At 35.1% G+C, this 21221-nt stretch overlaps 1 protein-coding gene across 1 annotated transcript in view; it reads right to left on the reverse strand.

Annotated features, from left to right (window-relative positions):
• LOC134841733 (telomerase protein component 1-like) overlaps positions 1–21221 on the reverse strand; it is a 126368-nt gene that overhangs the window by 92412 nt on the left and 12735 nt on the right. The window contains exons 12-19 of the mRNA XM_063857769.1: positions 20791–21065; positions 20161–20430; positions 18238–18689; positions 17371–17544; positions 15728–15961; positions 10140–10226; positions 9983–10064; positions 9650–9907 (exon numbers count right to left, since the gene is read on the reverse strand). Coding sequence (XP_063713839.1) covers positions 9650–9907; positions 9983–10064; positions 10140–10226; positions 15728–15961; positions 17371–17544; positions 18238–18689; positions 20161–20430; positions 20791–21065 — 1832 coding nt within the window. The remainder of the gene's footprint in view (positions 1–9649; positions 9908–9982; positions 10065–10139; positions 10227–15727; positions 15962–17370; positions 17545–18237; positions 18690–20160; positions 20431–20790; positions 21066–21221) is intronic.

Genomic DNA, 21221 nt, shown 5'->3' on the forward strand with positions numbered 1-21221 from the left:
GGGTGTAACCATCTGTGCAGGGAAGATCTTTACATCATATTCTTCGAACTGAATCATTAACCTCAGAATTTGCGGGTAGTGTTTGAGAAAAAAAAGAAAATACCAAAAAACGATCGAAATCTCAAAAACTTGACGAGCAATATGGAGAAGCTTCTTTGGTTGAAAAAACGCATATTTCAGAAAATGATTCAGGGATTCGGAATTGATAAGACTTGCTAATCGCAAGCACAATAATCGCACACGTAATAGATCATTGCCCACGTAATAATTCAGTGAACGGAGCAGACAGAAAATTAAGAAAAAAACGTTTGTAGTGAAAAATTTTCAAATAAATAAGACTTCATTAAAAAATCATGAAACTCAATTACCTCCACCAATGGGTCTTTAAAATGGAATAAAGGAATTTAGAAGGAATTAAGGAATTTAGAAGAAAACTGAATCTTCAAAAAGAGTCCTTGCTTTGGGATCTAAGCCGACAAAAACAAACATTAATAGACGGACGATAGTCTGAACAAGCAGAAAGATTTTAGTTTTTAAAAAACGGCAGCAGGTCGGATTAGCACCAAAGACCTCTGTCGTCTCAACTAGCTGTGTTGCCTCTAAGGCAGATGCTCTGGGTGAAGCAAGATGAAACAGATACGAAATCTTAATAGTATTCTTTACAGAAAAAAGTCTTGTACAGAGTTGTTTGCCAGAAAAAAGTCTGGTAGTATGTTGCAATATCCTCGCTTGTCTCAAGAGTAACTAGTGACTTTAGCATAACGCATAACTGTGTACAGTTGTTTTCAAAATTAAAACAAAAAAACTTATCTTTCTGCATAGTGTACTCCTGCCCTAAGATAACACCTAGCTGCCCGCTTTAATAGCTCAGAACAAATAAAGCAAAACAGTCAAACCGGTATTTCTCGACACCGAGAAAACTTTTGTGAAAATTATAAATGTCGCTTCAATCACGACTAAAAATGCTGTAAAATGATATATCACTCAGCCCATAGTGATGATTAATTGTGATATCTGGTTTTAGTGTGAAAAAGTAAAACACACACGAAGACAAACTTCCTCCCCACTTTAATTGCTTGGAACATTAACACTCAAGAAAATAGCCCACAAACAGTTGGAAAAGAGTCAATCAACGCTATGAAACTACACATCAACAACAACAATTTATGATTAACACGGTTTTTATATAAAAAAAAAACTAACAGATTTGAGAAAAATGGATCAATGGACTATTTATTTTATTTCGTTGAGTCTCGAAATTAAATTCCACATTCGAAACTACAAATCGATCACGTCTTTTCGCGTCATTTCCTTTTTGGCAACTGGAGAGCGAAATTAACCTACCACTAAACAAATGAACTTGAATTGAACTCAAAATGAGCACATATACCGAAGTGCATTCTTATACGCATTAATATGAACGCACTTCTGTAGTTAAAAGAGCATTTCAAGACTTTGTTTTCCTGGAAAATAGTCACCAAGACCTTTACAACAGTATTCACAACTCTCATCAGCTCGTAACAATCCTCTTTTCAATCTCTTAAAAGAAATCATATTTATATTCAAATCAGAGACGGTTAAAATAAAAAGAATCTAAAAAGATTGGAAAACAATTGAAAAACTTTACCCAGAAAAACTTCATATAGTTAAATTTAACTGAAAACTCGAACAAAGTGTACCCTTGAACGTAAATCCAAAACTTTCTTTAAATTGGAACCATTTTGAAATACGAGAAAAGTTCACTGGTAGCAACTGAAAGAGAAGAAATCGCCGTATTGGAATGTCATTTTTAATTTATGGTGCAGATATTTTAGTCTCCAGATATATGACAATGCTTTCCTTTGCTTTTACAAATTGCGAGTTAAAATTAAAAACAGAAACTGAAAAATTATTGAAAAAGTACTTCAACCAAAAAAATGAAACAAAGTATTGAAAATAAACTCAGAGGCGAAGCAGAGCTTCGCAACACTTGCGATACCAAAAATAGTGTTCTAAGATAGTGAATGGAAAAAAGACGAATTTTTTCTGATGATCATGAGGATAAATAATTTGAAAAAACCGAAAAACACTACACGTACCAGAAACTTCATGTTTGCATTAGAGATTTTCATTGCCTTAAAAAGCAATGAAAATCATATACCGACAAAACCTACTGATTAAAACCTATTGAACAAAACCTACTGAAACAAACAATCGAATTAGAACATAATATGCCCTCGACATTACGCAATATAATTTGACTAAACTGATATAGCATAAACCGAAAATGCTCAATTCAAAAATAAAATTGTTAAAATCAGACTAGGTAAATGTGCATTTTACTTCAAATTATATTTTAAAAAATATGAAATAAAACAAAATTCATGCTTTATAAAGTAAACCAAAAAACCGTAGCAGATAAAAATGGCATTGAAGTTGAACGGAAAACGAACCGACGGAATCCAGGACGAAAATCACAAATCCGACAAAATCAACATTTTTTCGAGAAAATTATTTGAAAAAAATTATTACTTACACCTTATTACTCACTAAATGAGGAAGTGTGACCAATGAGAAAAATAGTAGAAAACCGATTGGAATACCCTTGATAATGACATAGGTTAAAACATTGCATTATTAGATAGTGAACAGAAAAAGAAGAAAATTGTGAGAAAAAATTACTGAGAGTACAAATATTGAGTAAAAAATTACACAGACAAAAATTTCATAATTGTATTAGATGATGTTCATAAACAGCCTTGAAAAACAATGGGAATCAATTAACACGCGGCAATAAAGGCTAAAAAACTGAAGTCGACTGTCATTGAGCCGGAAAAAAAGTTTTCATGAAAAGTTTTGAGGTAATAAGTTTTAAACGTTTTTACGACCCAACCGTACTCAATACATAAAAATATTTTGCAACTCCGCAATATAATTTGAAAAAGCCGACATAAGAAAAACCAAAACCGTTAAATCAATTTGGAAATTAAATAAACAAATTAATTCGCAATCAGATTTAGTGAACTCATAAATTACAGAATTTTCAATTAATAAAAACTGTTCACATCAAAGTAAAATCCATGCTTTGGAAAATATGCCCACAGAAAGCCGGACAAGATAATATAAATGCCAATTAAAAACATCGGCAACTGACAGTTAAAAAAGAGTAACGAACGCAAGGAAACAGGGAAAAACACTGATATGTTTTTTGATAAAACTTAATTTTCGAATTTCAAAGAAAAAAAATATATGCCCTTTTAAAGCTCTTTGAATTTCACGAAAAAATTATGATTGGTGCTTTTTTGTTTAAAATAACCCAATTTGAGAAGTACGTAGCCACTTTTTGATGTTGAAAAACGGTTCTGATATTTCATAGTTCCCATGATGAAACTATGTTGACTATTACCAAATTACAACCATTTCAATTTTTTCGGACTAGTCTTTTTACTCTGATTTGGCCAATTTCTACCAAATTTTTTGGCTGAATTGTCTGCATTTGAATAAGATTGAAATCAATTGACTTGTGTACTAATGTTGATACTAGACTAAGGAAACCTTGAGAGCTAAGCGAGTACCCCTCGCAAATGCGATGATTTTATAACCCAAATCAACAAATAATGCCTTATCTTGTTTTAAAGAAAGTTTTTGAAAATCACACCAGCTTAAAATAATTACTTCTCAAAAGTGTCATTAATGCGAGTTAGTTCCAACCTGATAATCTCAAAAAAAAATACCTCCAAAAGTGAACTAAATGCTTTTCGCCATCATGGAAAAAGATGATTAATTTAGCATATAACATGAGTTTCTGTACAAGCAACAATCTTTTCAAAATTCTTCTTGATATTTGACTATCAAACTAAACTTATTTGCTCTAATAACTTAAATTATAACCTTTTGAACTTTATTTAAAGTTAAACTAGCATTTGAAGTGTCCACGCTTACAAATATTTCCATAGCAACTATAACTATACTGAGATGTTTATTTGCAGCATTGTGAAATGAAACCAGAAACCTGTTGTTCCGAACACGTCCAAACTTTGAACTCGGACGTTTTTTAAATGCTTAATCAGGTACCAAAAACAAGCCCCATAGCGCTGAGTGAGTGCTATAGATGTATCATAATTAAGTCTCGCTTCGATTTGAAATATTTTTGTTCTAAAATTTCGTAAAAGTTCTGTTGAGAAACAACGGTACAAAACTTTGCTTATGACAATTTTGAAAGCGATTGAGTTAACAAAACGTAGCAATCGAGAAAACTAAATGAAAAAGTCAAACAAAACACTTGTTTAGCGTTCAACTTATTTCGATGTAATCGGTGAGTTAAAGCACCACAAAAAAAAAACGAAAAAATTATTCTGCTTCGATAAATAAGGTAAGAAAATCAAGCGATACTTGCACAGTATACTTGCATTTTTCGGTACTTGAAAACTTAGCTCGAAGACCATGACCAAAGCTTTTTCCAATAATATCAATTTGACGCCCCTAAATTAGCGTTACATAACAAAAATCCAGGTAACCATTGTTTACAATGCCATTATTGTAAAAAGGATATAGCTCACACATAGCATTTCGATCCTGAGCTGAATAAAGTCAGAGTTGAACTGCAAGTGAAATTTAAAACAAATAGAACTCTCTTTCGTTAAGATAATCAGAGAATCAGAAAAAGCATCTAACTCAAGCATCCCTCAGTGAAAGATTCGCCCAACCGCACAATAATTCATGCAGAAAAAGATATCTAAAGGAAAAGCCATAAGCAAATGACATTAGGCCATTGAGGGAATATCGTGACGGACGTGGAAGATGGTACCAATGGATTTAGAGACATTGATGAAATGAGATTAAAGGCTAAAGACGACAACTACTAACACAACAACAACCCGATGACAACTGGTACGATCAACTGAGACAAGTTCACTAGTTCTAGCAGCGTTGCAGGCAGTGACCATAGGTAGACAGATAAGAACAACTGTGAGAACAACAGTCTATGGGAGACGGACTAGGTGTTGGTGTTGATCGGATGGCAAACTTCATTTTCCAACTTCACTTGAAGAATACACAAAAACTTCAAAAAACAGTTACTCAATCCAAAACTTTCCGCGCAGTAAATTGATTATCCCAGGAAACTAATAGGTGCTCAGTCCAGGAAAGCCAAACCAACCAATTGGCAGCAGATTTACCAAAACAAATGAGTAGAAAAAAATTAGGGCCGTGGAACACCGATTCAAAAGTAGAAAAAAAATACCATATTTAAACTATTCAAGTACGTAACACTTGAGACTTTAGCGTCAAAAGGCCACTAAGATTCCAAGCAAAATTACAGAAACTAATTAGAAAAAGTTTCTTGACTTTAAATTGGGGCTTTTCCTATTCCTAGCTGAAATCAAAAATGGCAACAAACTGAAAGACTTCTATTTGCAATAAACTGACTTAGGCCTTAATCTCAAAGCGCCGATCGAAGCAACAGAAAAAGAAGACTTTTCACATTTCGAACAAATGTTCCAAGGGAGTGTCCGCGTAGCAGGGATCCACTCCGGACGACAAGCGAACTTTCTCCAGTTACAATTGCGAAAAGACTAGTTGATGTTTCATCAGAAGCTAGGAACAGCTACACGAGTGAACGTATCTGCAAGCTTGACAGCTTAAAGGGACTATATTTGCGAACCTCGTCTACATGACGCTCACGTCTTTAAATTCGAACAGCTACCGTTCGGCCTGAAAAAGAATACACCAGAAAACTATCTGGTTCATTTGACAGAAAAGGCTCACCGAACTTATCTAACAACTCCTCTACCAGTCAAAAAAGCCAATAGATACAACAGCAGCAGCAGATGCGACAAAAGGCAGCGCGCTTCAATAGAGAAACCGAGCAAAGACAGGAAAGGCTCGACGCAGTAAACGACAATAGCAATGACCAAATTAAACGGTTATTTTTTTTTTAAAGAATTGCAGTTTGGCTTCGATATAGGAACAGTGACCAAAGCTAAAACTACGGTGCAAGAACTTTGTAGCCTTGCACGGGAAAATTTTTTTGGCGACTGACGGAACAGTAACCAAAAACTACGGTAGAGAACTTCGTAGCCTTGCACGAGAAAAAATTACCATCCTCGAGATTTGCCGCAACGAGGACTACCCAGTAGATGGTTTCGACGTAATTAGTACGAAGATCTCAGAAAATTTACTACGCTGACCAATACTCAGTATTAGAATGAAGAACAGCTGAAAGAAGAAAGAACTCAGATTTTGGAAGAACATAAGAAGACCTCATATGAACCATCGCCAGCACCGCAAAATCACGGGAATATGCAGTCAGCAACATAACGCTACTTCAAGTAATCCCTTCCACAAATTGGAAAAAGTTATCAGCAATTTAACATCCAAACCAAAACACCTGGTTCAGACCAGCTCGAGAAGATAGAGTTGAAGAATGCAAGAATAATTGGCAACCACGGTTCATGGGTGGATACAATTATCAAAGATTATAACCAAGAAGCCAAACTTCACTTAGAGATTTCGATCCAAAAGTCAAAAGCAACAGTACCCCCAAACGCAACAATATCCTCAAAAACCGCAGTACTACCCAAATGCAACAGAACAACCAAGCCAAATCATCTAAGCCAAGCAAATGACTTTTATTTACTAAATTTCAAGATGAAATAATCGACCTTTATGCATTAATTCCAGCAGTGGGTAGTCTTAACTTACCCAAACACGCTTTGGTTCAAGCCTAGCGAAGAGCCCTCACAGATACAGGCGCTTGTGCATGCTTGATATCAAAACAAACGTTTGATGAGCTTACGAAAGAAATGTTGTTCCGACCACTTAAACTCGCGAAACCGATTCTCAAAAGAGTGCGAATGGCAGGACGACAGCGACTTACCGTCAAAACAGGTTACAGTCGAGTTCCAATTGCCATTCCTAACAATCACAGAAACGCTTCTCGTTCTCCAATCAGCATACTCAATCAGCGAAAACTACCAAACATTAGAAAACAAGGATAATAATACTTTCAATACTTAAAGTCGTGAAATGAAAAAACAAAAAAAAACGGCAAATATTACCTTTCAGTTAGATGAAAATATTATTTTCAGCTAGATATTCCAGTTCAGCCACTTTTTACAATTAGATATTCCAATTCGTCTAGATTTTGAGGAAATACCAGTGCAACGAACATTCTGGTTACAAACCTCTTGCAATATTGCTTTCTTTAAGGGTAGAGCACCAGTATGAGATGTAAAATTCTCAATGGGAAAAAGTAACCAATTATAAATCCATCAACTAGTGCTCTGTGAAAAGTACAATTGATTGCTTAAGGTTTTCAGTAGAAAAAAAAACGCGAACACTTTCAAATGCAAACGAAAATCTTCGGCAAAATTTAAATTGCTGACAAGAATTTTATAAAAGTGCAGCATTTAAAATTGACTATAATAACAACAACAGCATCTTCAACGTCTACAATAACAGCGCCATCACAATCTCTGAATAGGAGAAAGTAAAAATCAAAGATAAAACCAAGCAATGTGAACAAAAAGGAATCGACGAACAAGAAGAACCTGCAATGGGGCGGACCAAACAATTAATATGTATCTCCAGCATCAGTGTGCCAAACGTCAACGATACGACCGTGAAAACATTTTGAAGCAGTTACAGCTGATTCGTCATTGACAATTCAATTAATGCTTGATCATTAAAACTGATTCTCATGACTTAATAGAACTTGTCGGCTCAAAAGTTTTATTTTGTAAATATTTTACCCAGATCTTTAAATTCTGGCCACTAAATTTAATAAATTTATCAGACGCTCAAATCCACACTAACTTTGCATGTAATGTACACAGAGGCGAAGTTGCACTTCGCATACACAAGCAAACATTGACCGATAATGCCAAACATTGACCGAAAAAGTCTTTGGGAATAACTGAACAATTCGCGTTACGCTATCAGCGATATGAATAAATTCTTCAAAGCGCGCATAAATTAGTCCACAACATGGCCAATTTGACTTTTTAAACCCCCACAACTTTACAAAAAATAATCGGAAGTAAAATATCTTTTTACTTTTGAACTGAGGAAGTCTTCAAGATATCTTCAATGGGGTAAAAAAAAGTAAACAGAAACAATAACTTGTTTTTTTTTAGTTTAAACTTTCAAATTTCCGAGAAAACAAGACGCCTCGTATATCAGGTCAAAACCCTGAATGTTCCGACTACCCCTTCTTAATTCATATCGAAAAGTTTTTGGGAAAAGAATATACTGAAAACCTACAAATTTTGGACAATATCAAAGTGTGAAATGTTGAGTCGTACAAAAATAATACGACCGATCTCATTAGCTACCCTCAATTCACTTTGGATCGATTTTGTTGTGCGGGATAAATTGTCACGCATTAAAAATTCGCGTTACGCTATCAGCAATGTGAACAAATTCTTCAAAGCGCGCATAATTTAGTCCAGAACAAGGCCAATCTGACAATTTTTAAACCCCCAAAACTTTACAAAAAAAATCTAAGTAAAATATCTTTTTAGTTTTGAACTAAGAAAGTCTTCAAGATATCTTCAATGGGGTATAAAAATTTCAGGCGCAAATCGACTGAATAAAAAAACCACACCAAGCAAAAATATTTTCCATTTTCTTTGAAAATCGAAATAAATGAACAAAAACAGATGCTCTCAAAGATATTTGAATTTCCAACCGCGAAAAATCAAATTAGAGGCTTTTCCTGAACAAACTAACAATCATCACGACCTATATAATCATCACGACCAAATTTCCGATGTATTTGCGTTCGAAAAAAAACTCGTAATATAACACTACGCTCGCTTGCATAAAAAATTGATATAAACCTGATTACAAAATGCGCCCCATCTATCAGTACAAAAAACATGTGGTTCGCTTAAAATATAAATAAGTACAGTTCGTTGTTCATTACTGCCTAATCAAAAACCGTTCGAAAAGTTTAGTTGAAAAGAGGAAAGCCTGTATAACATATAGTTTGGAAAACCCTAGAGTACAGACCTCGAAGAACCAAACTTTAATTCAACTTTATTTGTTTGCCGTTCTAAAGTGTCTTCCTTTCAACTGAAAAAAGATGACCGATAACACTACTTGGAAAAAAACGAATGAGTAAGTCTTTGAGTCTACAAAATTTCTTCTGTGACGCACAGATATAATTGCTAAATGACGCAAGCCAATTTGTAATATAATAGTCTGTGCTAATATCCTTAGGTTGGAAAAAGAGAGTTCATACTATCACACTAGATTTGCCTGTGTATACAAATTGGTAAGCATAAAGTCACATTATGTATAAATTTTGCATTTTAAGAAATTGCTAGATATAGTGAGAAAGAAAATTTCTGAAATCGAGTTTTTGTTATGTTGTTTGAAATTAATAGCTTTTTTCGGTTCATTTGATGATTTGAAAATGCATCAACTGTGTTAACTTATTACTGTTCGAATGTCAAAGCAGATACTATCAAAAAACTGTAAAGGAGCTCGAAAAAAGGCACCAATATTTGCGACTTAGGTTAGAAAAAAGAAGGGTCTTAATAGTACACTAAGCTGATGCTAATGTAATAATCGGAACGAACACGATACTACCTTCCTACGAACCAATTCGTACTTGAGTCTTAAATCAGGGCTGCTCAATCAAAAACTCGCATAAACCTGTACTTACCATAAACGTAGTCTTCCCAATGCCAGCTTCTCCCTTGATCAACAACACTGCCCCTCTTGGTTCCCACGTCTTTTCATCTTCACTCGTGGCCAGTGCAGTGTTTCTCTGGTTGCCAGATGCAGCTAGTTTCTTTATAGCCCTCTTAGCATCCTTCACAAGTTGATTTCTTCCCACTGCATTTAGGCGTTTGTGTTCCAAGACCAGTTTTTGTTCTTCATTAGATTTTGCATGGGAATCTTTCTGCTCATATTCGATACTCTGATAACGAATACCTCAAATTATTTTTGGTGAAGGAAAAATTGAATATAATACATTCAAAAGTTCTGCACTTACCGTTGAGTATTCACTTTCGATCAAGTCCGATAATGCTTTGATGAAATACATCCCAAAACTCTTCTCATCCCTCTCTACGTAGCTACAACTTCAAACGAATTACAAAAGGACGCAATAATTTGGATGCATTTGGCAAAATTATTAAAATGTAGCTCACCTGCGTAGTTCCACCAGCTCATTGTGCATATTCAGCACTCGGTCCCGAAATTCATACTGCTTTTTCACTTCCGCATCGAGAGCAGATCTAAGACAATCTTATTCAAACACACTCGAAAAAGAAACCTAGAAAAAATAATATCATCCTTCAAAAAGAAACTAAGGTGAAACGCACATCCGGTGCTTCAAAAAGATCAGTGAACGTGAATTTGCCTCTAAATAAAATATATGTAAAAAAACAGCGAAATTATTGAAACCGGAAAAAAGACATCGCTGTTGAGGGGAATCCAACAACGATTTTGATTTCATAATTCGAACTATAAAAATTTGACTTATAGATTTTTAAACTGAAATGGTCTCATCTCCAAAACTACTGGGTTTCAAATCTTCCCCTAAAATGGACGACAGAATACAACTGCCTTTTCCGTAGAAAAAAAACTTCAATTGCAAAACCATTAAATTCGTAAATGGGATTCATAATCCAACGTATTTAATTTTAAAATATCCGGCTATTTTTTCTTAATTTAAATGTACCTTAAAGGCAAAAATTTGAGCGATAATATCAGAATGAGAGTCCGCTTATACATCCGCTGGGAGTAATCTGACATCACACCACCAAAGGGTCAACAATTTGAAAATTATTTATTTCAAATTTTACACTTTAGAAAAATTTCCAAATAGAACATTACCAATCGAAGATCGGAAAGGAGTAATGAACGCAATCAAACAAACAAAAAATGATATTTTTTTTTTTAAAAAAAACATTAAAATTCAAAATTCAAAGAAAAAAATTGATTCCCTTTAACCTCTTTGAATTTCTAGAACAATTTATGATTGGCCCTTTTTTGATAACATCAAGCCAACTTGAGAAAACTGGAGCAACAAGAAAAGTTCTTAATCCACAGGAACTCTTAAAAAAATAATTTCACTATCGATACTAAAAATCGTTCACGTTTTTTGCGCCATTTCCACGTTCGTATTTGGAGAGTGCTATTTACGTCACTTTCAAAAGATGAATTTCAACTTAACTCAAAAACTGAATAAATACCGAAGTGATTTCATCAATGCATCAATATGTATGAAAGCACATATGTAGTTTATAGAGACTTTTATGCACATTTTAAGACTTTTTCCCAGAAAAAAAAACAAAAATAATCAGCAAGTATAAGAGTCTTCACTAAATTCACTACTCTTAATAAAAATGTCATATCTAAGAAAGCAAAAGGCGTTAAACAGTCAGTATAGGATTCCAGACAAACATCCTGGGAGTACATTGAGAGCACCCCGCTATAGTGTTGAGTATTTCAAACTTATCAAATTTAAGATCTGGAAACTATTTTAGATCTTAAGTTTTTAGAAAAATTTTGCAACAGCATAAAATTTTTTAAAGCATCATTTTTTAAATCATTTTTTTGAAAAATATTGAAAAAACATCATATCTCGAAAACCAAAGTATTTGAGCAGTGAACTTTGATAGCAAAATTAGCAAACATTCAGAGTAACTCGAAAGCACCTGACAACAGGGTGGGCAATTTCAAATTTTGTGAAATTTTCAAATCTGAATTTTACGAAAATTTATGAAAAAATCAAAAACCGCCAGGCATAAGAAATTAAAAAGATTTGAGCAGTCATATTTGGGTGCAAAAGCTGCAACGCCTCGAGGAACCACCACCTCACACTATAGAGAATTTCAACTTTTGTTCAGTTTTTTCATACATAAATTATTTGTTAAATTTTGAAATAAACTTAAAAACCGCCATATCTCGAAACCTAAACGATTTGAGCAGTCACACTTTAAAGCAAGATTTGAAGCCCCTGAAAGCACTCTGACAGCACCCAATTACAGGGTTGAGAATCTCAACTTTTGTCAAATTTAAGGTTATTAGGGTGAAAAAAAAATCATATAAAACGTCACAACCCGGAAACTTCAGAGATTTGAGCAGTCATATTTGGCGGCACAATTAGCAACGCCTGAAAATACACTGAGAAGAAAATACTGAAAACCTACAAAATTTGGACCATATCAAAGTGTGAAATGTTGAGTCGTACGAAATTAATACGACCGATCTGATTAGCTACCCTCAATTCGATTTGGAACGATTTTGTTGTGCGGGATAAATCGCCAAGCATTAATAAATACACTTGCAATTTTTTGAAACCATCATAAAAAACGACATATCTCGTTAACTAAAAAAATTCATATTTGAAGGCCCAATTTGCAACCCCAAGAGTAACCCTGATGGGATCCCTGTTTTGGGTTGCTAATTACAAATCGGCGAAAAGAAAACACTGAACTCAAGCTGGAAAATTGAAAAAAAAACTCTTAAGCATTGCAATATACGATATAGCTTAAACGTGCAAACATTTTTTCGTTGAACATGCAATACCAATACATTGCAAAATGGCGAGATAGTGGAGCCCGTATTTAAATACATAATAAATAGATAGATGAAAGATAAAATTACCAACAAAAACATCACCAACAGAAAGTAAAAAGTAATAATGAACAGTTACAAGGAATTCGATTTAAATATTAAGCTTCATAGACAACAACGCATCACCTTAGAGCTCTTGGAGTTTCTATAAATTATGATTGACACTTTCACATAAAAATTATCGTTATTAAAAACAAGGAGAGCCTACTGATGTGCAAATAGCACAGAACCTTTTGACCACAATGATTAAAAAAAACTAAAAAAAAACGAATATTTTAAAAACAATTTTTGGCACAATCTACTGTTATTTTTTTTGTAAAACTGAATTGGCGACTGAATTAATTGAAAAAAAAAAATGAAAGAGAAAATAGCCAAAACAACCATTACAATTGTAGTGGAAGTAAACTGTTGGAGGTCAACCTTTAACTTAATTTAGTCTGACTTGATATCACGGCCAAATCACGACCAAAAGCTTTAAAATTGTGTCACATTTGAACCTACAAGATTTTTTGAGGTAGTCAAAATCAGAACAAAAACAAACCTTACGTCATATTTTCTTCGCAACCCCTTAAAATAGGGGAAGGAGTCGAAACAACACAAAAAAAACTGCGGAGATGGAGCATTCGACTTCTGACTGAGCCGCCCACCCTGGCTGTCTTATTCCTTACAATTAATCTAATGCACGAAAACAGAAAAAAACTGACTAGTCTTTAAAAAACTTCAATTTGCGAGCTTCAGGTAAAACAAATATCTGACCTTACAGGTCTTTGAACTTCAAGAACAATCAAAACTATAAATTGATCACGTTTTTCATAATCTTTACACTTTTGTTATTCTATAGTAATACTTGCTTTTCTATTCACAAAGGAAAAGAATTAACACAAAAAGAAATCAGGACAGCTGTAACGAAGATGGGGGGTGTGATGATTGACTGCATTACACACAAACCGGATCGCGACGAGAAAAAGTAGTTGAAAACTTAAAAACTTTAAGAAAACTTAGCCTGAGCCCAGGGAGAGGGTTGACTTACATTGGCCAAAAACTCAATTAGTTTATCACCGCTGAGTGATTATTTTAGTTGCTAAAACCGTTGTTACATTTAAAATTAGTTCATCAACCATACATTCATCAGTCAGTATTTCGTCAGTAACTTTCGTACATTTTCATTAATTGTGCAACTACCATCTTTCAGTATTTTTCAATCGTTTTAAAGTTTTCATTATCGAAGGTGGAGTGTTGTATAGTGCTAAAACAGTTCGTGAGAGTTTCATTTCTAACTGTCATCAATTGTCAAATGTGGTGCTAATTAATCTATTGGCAGGTGTTGCCCTTGGTATTGTCTGTCACCCTTGGTTGACAAATACGATCACTCTTATTGTTAACTTTGTGAGCTTAAGTTGCTTATCATTGGAATTTACATATTGACTGATCAACGTTTTAAACAAAGATCAAATACAAATGTATTGTACAGAAAAGAAGATCTTTAAATCACCTAAAGCTTTGGCCATTTTAAAATATAATCATATCAAAGAACATACACCAGACAAAAGGCGAAACTTAGTTTTATTTTTCACAATTTGACTTTTTTCAAATTGGAAAAACAAAGCCAACCGACAGTTGGAAAAGAGTCAATGGACGCCAGTAAACAGAAACAATAACTTGTGTTTTTTTTAGTTTCAACTTTCAAATTTCCGAGAAAACAAGACGCCTCGTATATCAGGTCAAAACCCTGAATGTTCCGACTACCCCTTCTTAATTCATATCGAAAAGTTTTTGGGAAAAGAATATACTGAAAACCTACAAATTTTGGACAGTATCAAAGTGTGAAATGTTGAGTCGTACAAAAATAATACGACCGATCTGATTAGCTACCCTCAATTCAATTTGGAACGATTTTGTTGTGCAGGATAAATTGTCACACATTAATAATTCGCGTTACGCTATCAGCAATGTGAACAAATTCTTCAAAGCGAGCATAATTTAGTCCAGAACAAGGCCAATCTGACAATTTTTAAACCCCCAAAACTTTACAAAAATAATCTGAAGTAAAATATCTTTTTACTTTTGAACTCAGAAAGTCTTCAAGATATCTTCAATGGGGTATAAAAAATTTCAGGCGCAAATCGACTGAATAAAGAAAACCACACCGAGCAAAACTATTTTCTATTTTCTTTGAAAGTCAAAATAAATGAACAAAAATAGATGCTCTCAAAGATATTTGAATTTCCAAACGCGAAAAATCAAATTAGAGCATAAACAAATTTTTTAGACTTTTCCTGAACAAACAAACAATCATCACGACCTATATAATCATCACGACCAAATTTCCGATGTATTTGCTATTTGGGTTAGAAAAAACAAAACTCGTAATATAACACTACACTCGCTTGCATAAAAAAATTGATATAAGCCTGATTACAAAATGCGCCCCATCTATCAGTCCAAAACACATGTGGTTCACTTAATATAAATAGGTACAGTTCGTTGTTCATTACTGCCTAATCAAAAACCGTTCGAAAAGTTAAGTTGAAAAGAGGAAAGCCTATATAACATATAGTTTGGAAAACCTTAGAGTACAGACCTCGCATATATAAATTTGACTTCGCATACATAAGCAAAAATATGACCGATAACGCTACTGGGAAAAACTGAATAAGTAAAACTTTGAGTCTACATAATTCCTTAAGTTACGCATCCCAATTATGAGTTTTCCTAATTGCTAAGTGATGCAAGCCAACTATGACGCCTTAGCAGTACCAGTCGATTTGAAAAAAAAAAACAACTAACATGCCTCAATTTAAAGAGCGGACGCATTTTAACTAGTATACGAAAAAGTTGTTCATAATAAACATTCGACCCTGCCCAGGTTCGAACCCTCTTTTTTTGTTACTGGTCTCCTTCCCTACTTCTACGCTACAGATCCATGATACCTTGAAGCTAAAAAGCTATTTGTAATTTAATTGTCTGTGTTAATATCCTTACCATTGGCTGTACTTAATTACTGGTTCTTGATCAAAATGAACACTTTCAAAATTAATACGTTTTGTCGCAACAATATTCGCGTCGCAACAATATTTGCGACTAAGGTTGGAAAAACAGAAAGTTCATACTAAAACACAAGCTTTGCTTGTGTAAATAACTAAAATATAAGAACATTGAATCGTCTCCATCGCTGTCACGCATGAGCACAACCATCGGTTTGTTCAACTGACGCGCCTGCAAGAACTCTAGCTCTGTTATTGATTTCCCTACTGGTTCATTTCTCAGCCAATCAAATTGCTGGAGAAGTGGCACGTCGTAGTGCATGGGACAAAAGCCAAGCCTGTTGCCGACCAGTCCGACAAAAATGTGACACTTTTGCACGTGGTCCAAGCAGACTGCCAGTGAGCTGAAAATTTGACACTTTGTTTTAATTCGAAAGGTTCTGAACCTACCCATTCAATGTGACAGGGGTTTTAAATTGGAAGTTCATTAGACGAAAAAATGTCTAAATACCCGATTTAGCAATAGAATAGGGGCATTAAGCAAAGGTACAATTCTTTTAACGATAGCTTCGATAATGAGTCTCAAACAATGGGGTTCCCTTTGCACCCTTTATTGGGCTAAAATTTTTCTCTTCCTCAGGCTAGTAACCTTTCTTTGCAGTCAATTTATTCTACTCTCATTATCATTATTTCAAGAAGGTCGATTAAGTTGATCTAAATCCATTAACCTTTTATGCAATTTATCTTTTATGAAGATCAACAATAGATAAGGCTTACATGCGAAATGTACCTTTGAACCACCAGCAAGAACATAAGGCGATGTTTTCTTAAGATAACAAAAAAAAGGCAAATCGCGAAAAATAGTTCACGATCGAGTTCATTCCCAAAAACCAAATAGGAAATTACATTTGAGAGAATTTAAATTCTCATATTTTATATATCAGCTTTTAAAATGGCGCCTTAAATTGAATCGCTTAACGTCGACTAAGACTAATCCACACAAACAAAAAAAAACAGGAAAACCTAGGAAACTAAAAGAAAACAAATCCGTACATTTTAAGAATAATTTGGCTATTAAATGAAAAACGATTTTCTCGAAGTCCAAAAATGCCTTGACACAGTGAGTTCAAAAACTCTGTGGTGCAAAACTTAAAAAATTCAGTTATAATCTTCAACAGAGTTGCCTAACGGCAAAACCAACATACTGCATCATTAAAATTGTTGCCTTCAGGTTTCTTTAATCTACAAATATTTCAGATAGATTTTTGCTTTGAATAGCAAACTATTTACATGGCATTTTTTGCAAAAAAATGAAAGTTCTAAGAAAAAGAATATATAATCAGTACAAAAATATACTCGAGATACCATAATCAGGGTCAGAAAAAAAACTGACACCACAAAGTCTCAAAATACCGACTTTTCAGACCAAAAAAAAACATTTTACCAATCATAATTTTCGACACAAGATGAAAAACAGCCTTCGTTTGATGTTGGCAAAAAAATCATCAGAAGCGGAGTTATGGGGATTCAAACGCCTCCCCTAAAGTATTCGACTGCCTGATCACCCGAAAGGTCCTTCCTTTTAGTAATATTCCACGAAATCCATTTTCGGGTGACCGACCCTAAAATTTTGTAGTGTTTTTGGAGAGCCCAGAAAATCTATCTCGTTGGCCTTAAAATTTTTTAAAAAGCCGCCGCCAAAAATTTACGCTGGTGAAAAGTATCCAAACATCCTCTTTGAAAGAACGGAAGCAACAGACGTGTCAATGAGCACAATAACAACAGACAGACTGTAAACAGAAAGAACAGCTACCTGGAGTTTTCAGAATTCACCACTCCCCATCTGAGGTCGATCTCCTCCAGAATGAGGTGGAGTCGATGGGACAACTTCTTCCTCAGTTCCTGCATCAAGGACTCCACAATGAGACTCCTCTCCATCTGCATGTCCTTGAAAGTGGACGAAATGAAGATACGCACCTTTCTGAATCTACACAAAAGTAGATTAATTTCATCGTATTCAAAAGCATGTTCTAAAGTTTATCATTCTAGTCTGGATAGCCAGTTCAAAAACTGCAGAGAAAAAACAAAGCCAAAAGTCAAGGGGAAAAATGTCAAGAAAGCAAGGAACTGACAACAAATGATAGACTTATTTTATACCAATATACAACTTCCGAATTTTGATTTGAAGCTCTTTGAATTTTAAGAAGCTTTTACTACTTAAACGTTTTTCATAAGTTTAACTCACCTTGAGAAAACCGGGAACCCACTTTCAGAAAAAAAAAGGTATTTTTTAAAATTCCAGAGGCAAACCTAAAACTTGAAGAACACTTTTTTGCACCAAGGCCTAACTAAGTGATAAACTTTGAAAAAAAAACACGACCTATATAAATGTCTTCACTGCGTTCTTTGACACTTAAAGCACATAGACATAGAACGTAGATACAGAACTTCCACTGGAGGTCGAACCTTTCTTCTCACTCTAAAAGAGCACCAAATGATTCAGTTTCACTGCGCTATACAAGCTGAATCTCTTAATACTCACAAGACCGCTTTCTTTCAGAATCAGAATTCATTCAGTAAGATTTCAAAAAGCAAAACTACGTTTTGCGAAGCTCATAATTCAGATTGGTTTAGCTATAAAAACTGAAATTAGTTTTGCTTCCGAATAACAACAACTTACCCTATAATTTTGGGAACATTAGCAATCTGCACGCGACTCGACAATTCCGTGCTTGTCGACTCGCCAATTTCCGACCCCTCGGTCGGCAAATCCTGAATGTGAACTTTGATCTTGTGCAACTCGTACGCTTTATCAATGGCCGACACGTGTTGCAACTGTGCATTGTTTCCTCTCTCTGCTATGAATTGCAACAACTGTTCCGAGAACCCAGCAATGCAAATATCATTCGGATGCTCGAAGAGCACATCCTCGTTGCCATCGCCGTAGTTGGAATCTAGAGGACTCTCAGATGAACCTAGTTTCATTTTGGTTGATGCGCCAGAGAGATCGACTTTTACGAACAGTAAGTTAGGATTGACCAATCGTCTATATTTCACTAAGAAACTATTGATCACATTTTCCTGGGTTTTTTCTTGCGAGATATCACGCGTGAGAATGACCAGGTTGTCTATCTAGAATAAAGCCAAGAGAAAATTATAGAGTATATAAATACAGTAGCGGATTTAGTGGGGGGGGGCTTGTTCGACCCAAAGGGTTCCCCCTTTGTACTATTTTAAGATATCTATTTTTGGCTGACTGACCTTAAAATTTTTCAAAGGTGCCCTTGGCGCCAATCTATACTAATTTGAGGGGGAGCTCGCGCCAAAAAAAACGCAATTTTACGGTCGAAATTTTCCGAAAAGTGCCTAAAACGCTTTTTTGGTCTTTTTTCGAAAAATTGCCTGCGGCCCAGAAAATTTGGTCAATTAAGGGTTTTTATAGTGATTTGGGAGAGCTCAGAAAATCAATTTTGTCGGCCTAAAAAAAAATCACAAAAATCGCCCCCCCCCCTCGATAAATTCCTAGATCCGCGCATGTGTATGTATGTATGTGTGTGTGTGTGTGTGTGTATATATATATATAAACAGAAGCGAATCAAATTAGTATCCTTTTTTGTGCGTAGTGTGACGCGTAGAACAATAGTGCATTGGACACAAGCGAAATGGCACAAAAGAAAGGGATACCACTGAAAGGGCTTTAATATGACTTATCACTCGGATTCTTTCCCAGTTCTACCCTTTCAAATTCAATTTTGAAAAGCTTATTTAACGTAGTCACCATGCAATGAAATTTGGCATGGTGAACTAACTGACAACTGTGGACAGATTTGTTCCTGATATCTGACATCGTAATAAATATCACGAATTTATCCGTGATAATACGTAAAACAGACAAGAAAAACGATAATTTGAGAGGCGGTGAAAGTAGAAAAGAGCCATCACTCGACCCATTCCGATGAATAAACGTGTAACCTAATTTAGCGTGGAAAACAAAAAAACTTACAAGACACAACGGTCGGAACATAATGACTGCTTCTTGTTGAAATGATTGATATAGTGGAGCAAAGACAAAAGTGAACTGTAAACAAAGAGACTAAGCTCGACAAAAAGCTAGAGAAAACACGACACACTAGCGAAAACACGACAAAAAGCAGGTCTATAAAGTGCAATGAGAAAAAGTAGAAAAAAGCCTGCAATTAGTAAAAACTCGGATACTTCTCGGATTCAAACCTTTGACCTACTGCGACCTAGAATTTCTGAGTCTCACACTAACTACTAAGCCACGGCGGACGCTTAATAGGCATCAGACACTAGCCAAAAATAAAGCAGAGAACAGATGATAAGCAATTTCGAATGCTACAGTGAAATTTCCATACAAGTGAAGACTTTCAATGAAAACTTTTATTTGCGAGTTAGGTTAGAAAAAAGAAGTTCTGTAATAATATACTACACTGATCGCTAGTGTAAATAGCGTAATTTTGATATTGATTTCTCATATTTATTTTTAGTTTCTGGTATTGCCTGGTTGAAACAATTTGAAGCCCAGAGAACCATTGAATGGAAAGAATAGATCAGCAAAATTTAATGGCAAATCTTCCAATACCTTTTGGTTCTTTTTGATCAGATCCCACAAGAGTTCTTCCGGAAACTTCGCTTCTTCCCTCTGAGGAACGGAGACAGCCGTGGATGCATCATCATTCAATGCTTTTCCACTCGCCGTGGCTGCCAATTTCAATATCCGTTGGGTCCTCTCCAAGATGTTGTCTTTGCTAAGAGGGATGTGTTCGAGTCCATTTTCGTGGAAGATGTTGAATGAGCTGCTCTCACATGCATGTTGGCACATTAGACCCAGAAGAACTCCAACTTCAATCATCTAGAGAATTAATCAACATAAAACTCATACACAATATCGTCCAAAAAACACGTGTACATAATTTTCAATTGGCTTTCAATAACAGTGACATTCGCCGTAGAAACCAAGCGTCGATCTTCCCATCAAAAAATTTAGGACATGCGTTACATAGGCCACAACCAGGAGTAGATTTTCAAAATCCGCCCCCCCCCCCCCCTATAGAAAATCCTAGATCCGCCCCTGGCCACAACATATGCTTTTCATTTCCCAAGTTGATAAGAACATTAAAACGATTTCAAGTAAACCTTGTGACTTGCGCGCCAATTTATCTTGAACCTTTTTCAACAACTAAAAATGCTTATTTAAGGTTTAAAAAGTCACCTCCTTGGGTTTTCCGAATGCCCTTGCAGATGTACATGGCTTGTACATGATATCTGAAGTATTACAGAAGATCCACGTCTTATTCGGAATAGGGCTGACATTGTACATGGTGGCGATCTTCACACTTTTGCCCAAAGCCTTCTTGTAAGCTGCGATTTGGGTTCGATTGTAGAGAAGTGGTTTGGGTTTCTTGGTCACATACGTTTTCTTCTTGTGCGATTTTGATACTTTTTTCTTGATTACCGGCTTTTTAGGCGCAGGCGGTGCATCTTGCTCTATTTAAATCACATACAAGATAAAGTCTCAATTTTATTTAAAAGATCTAATCCATAGTTTACTAATAAATGAACGCAAAAGAGGTCAGCTCTTCATGTGTTGCACCACTGGTCCTTCATAATAAAGTAGATCAATTTGAGGATTGAAATAAAGGA

The sequence above is a fragment of the Symsagittifera roscoffensis genome, chromosome 3, assembly GCF_963678635.1.
Source record: "Symsagittifera roscoffensis chromosome 3, txSymRosc1.1, whole genome shotgun sequence".
NCBI classification, from domain to species: Eukaryota; Metazoa; Xenacoelomorpha; order Acoela; family Convolutidae; genus Symsagittifera; species Symsagittifera roscoffensis.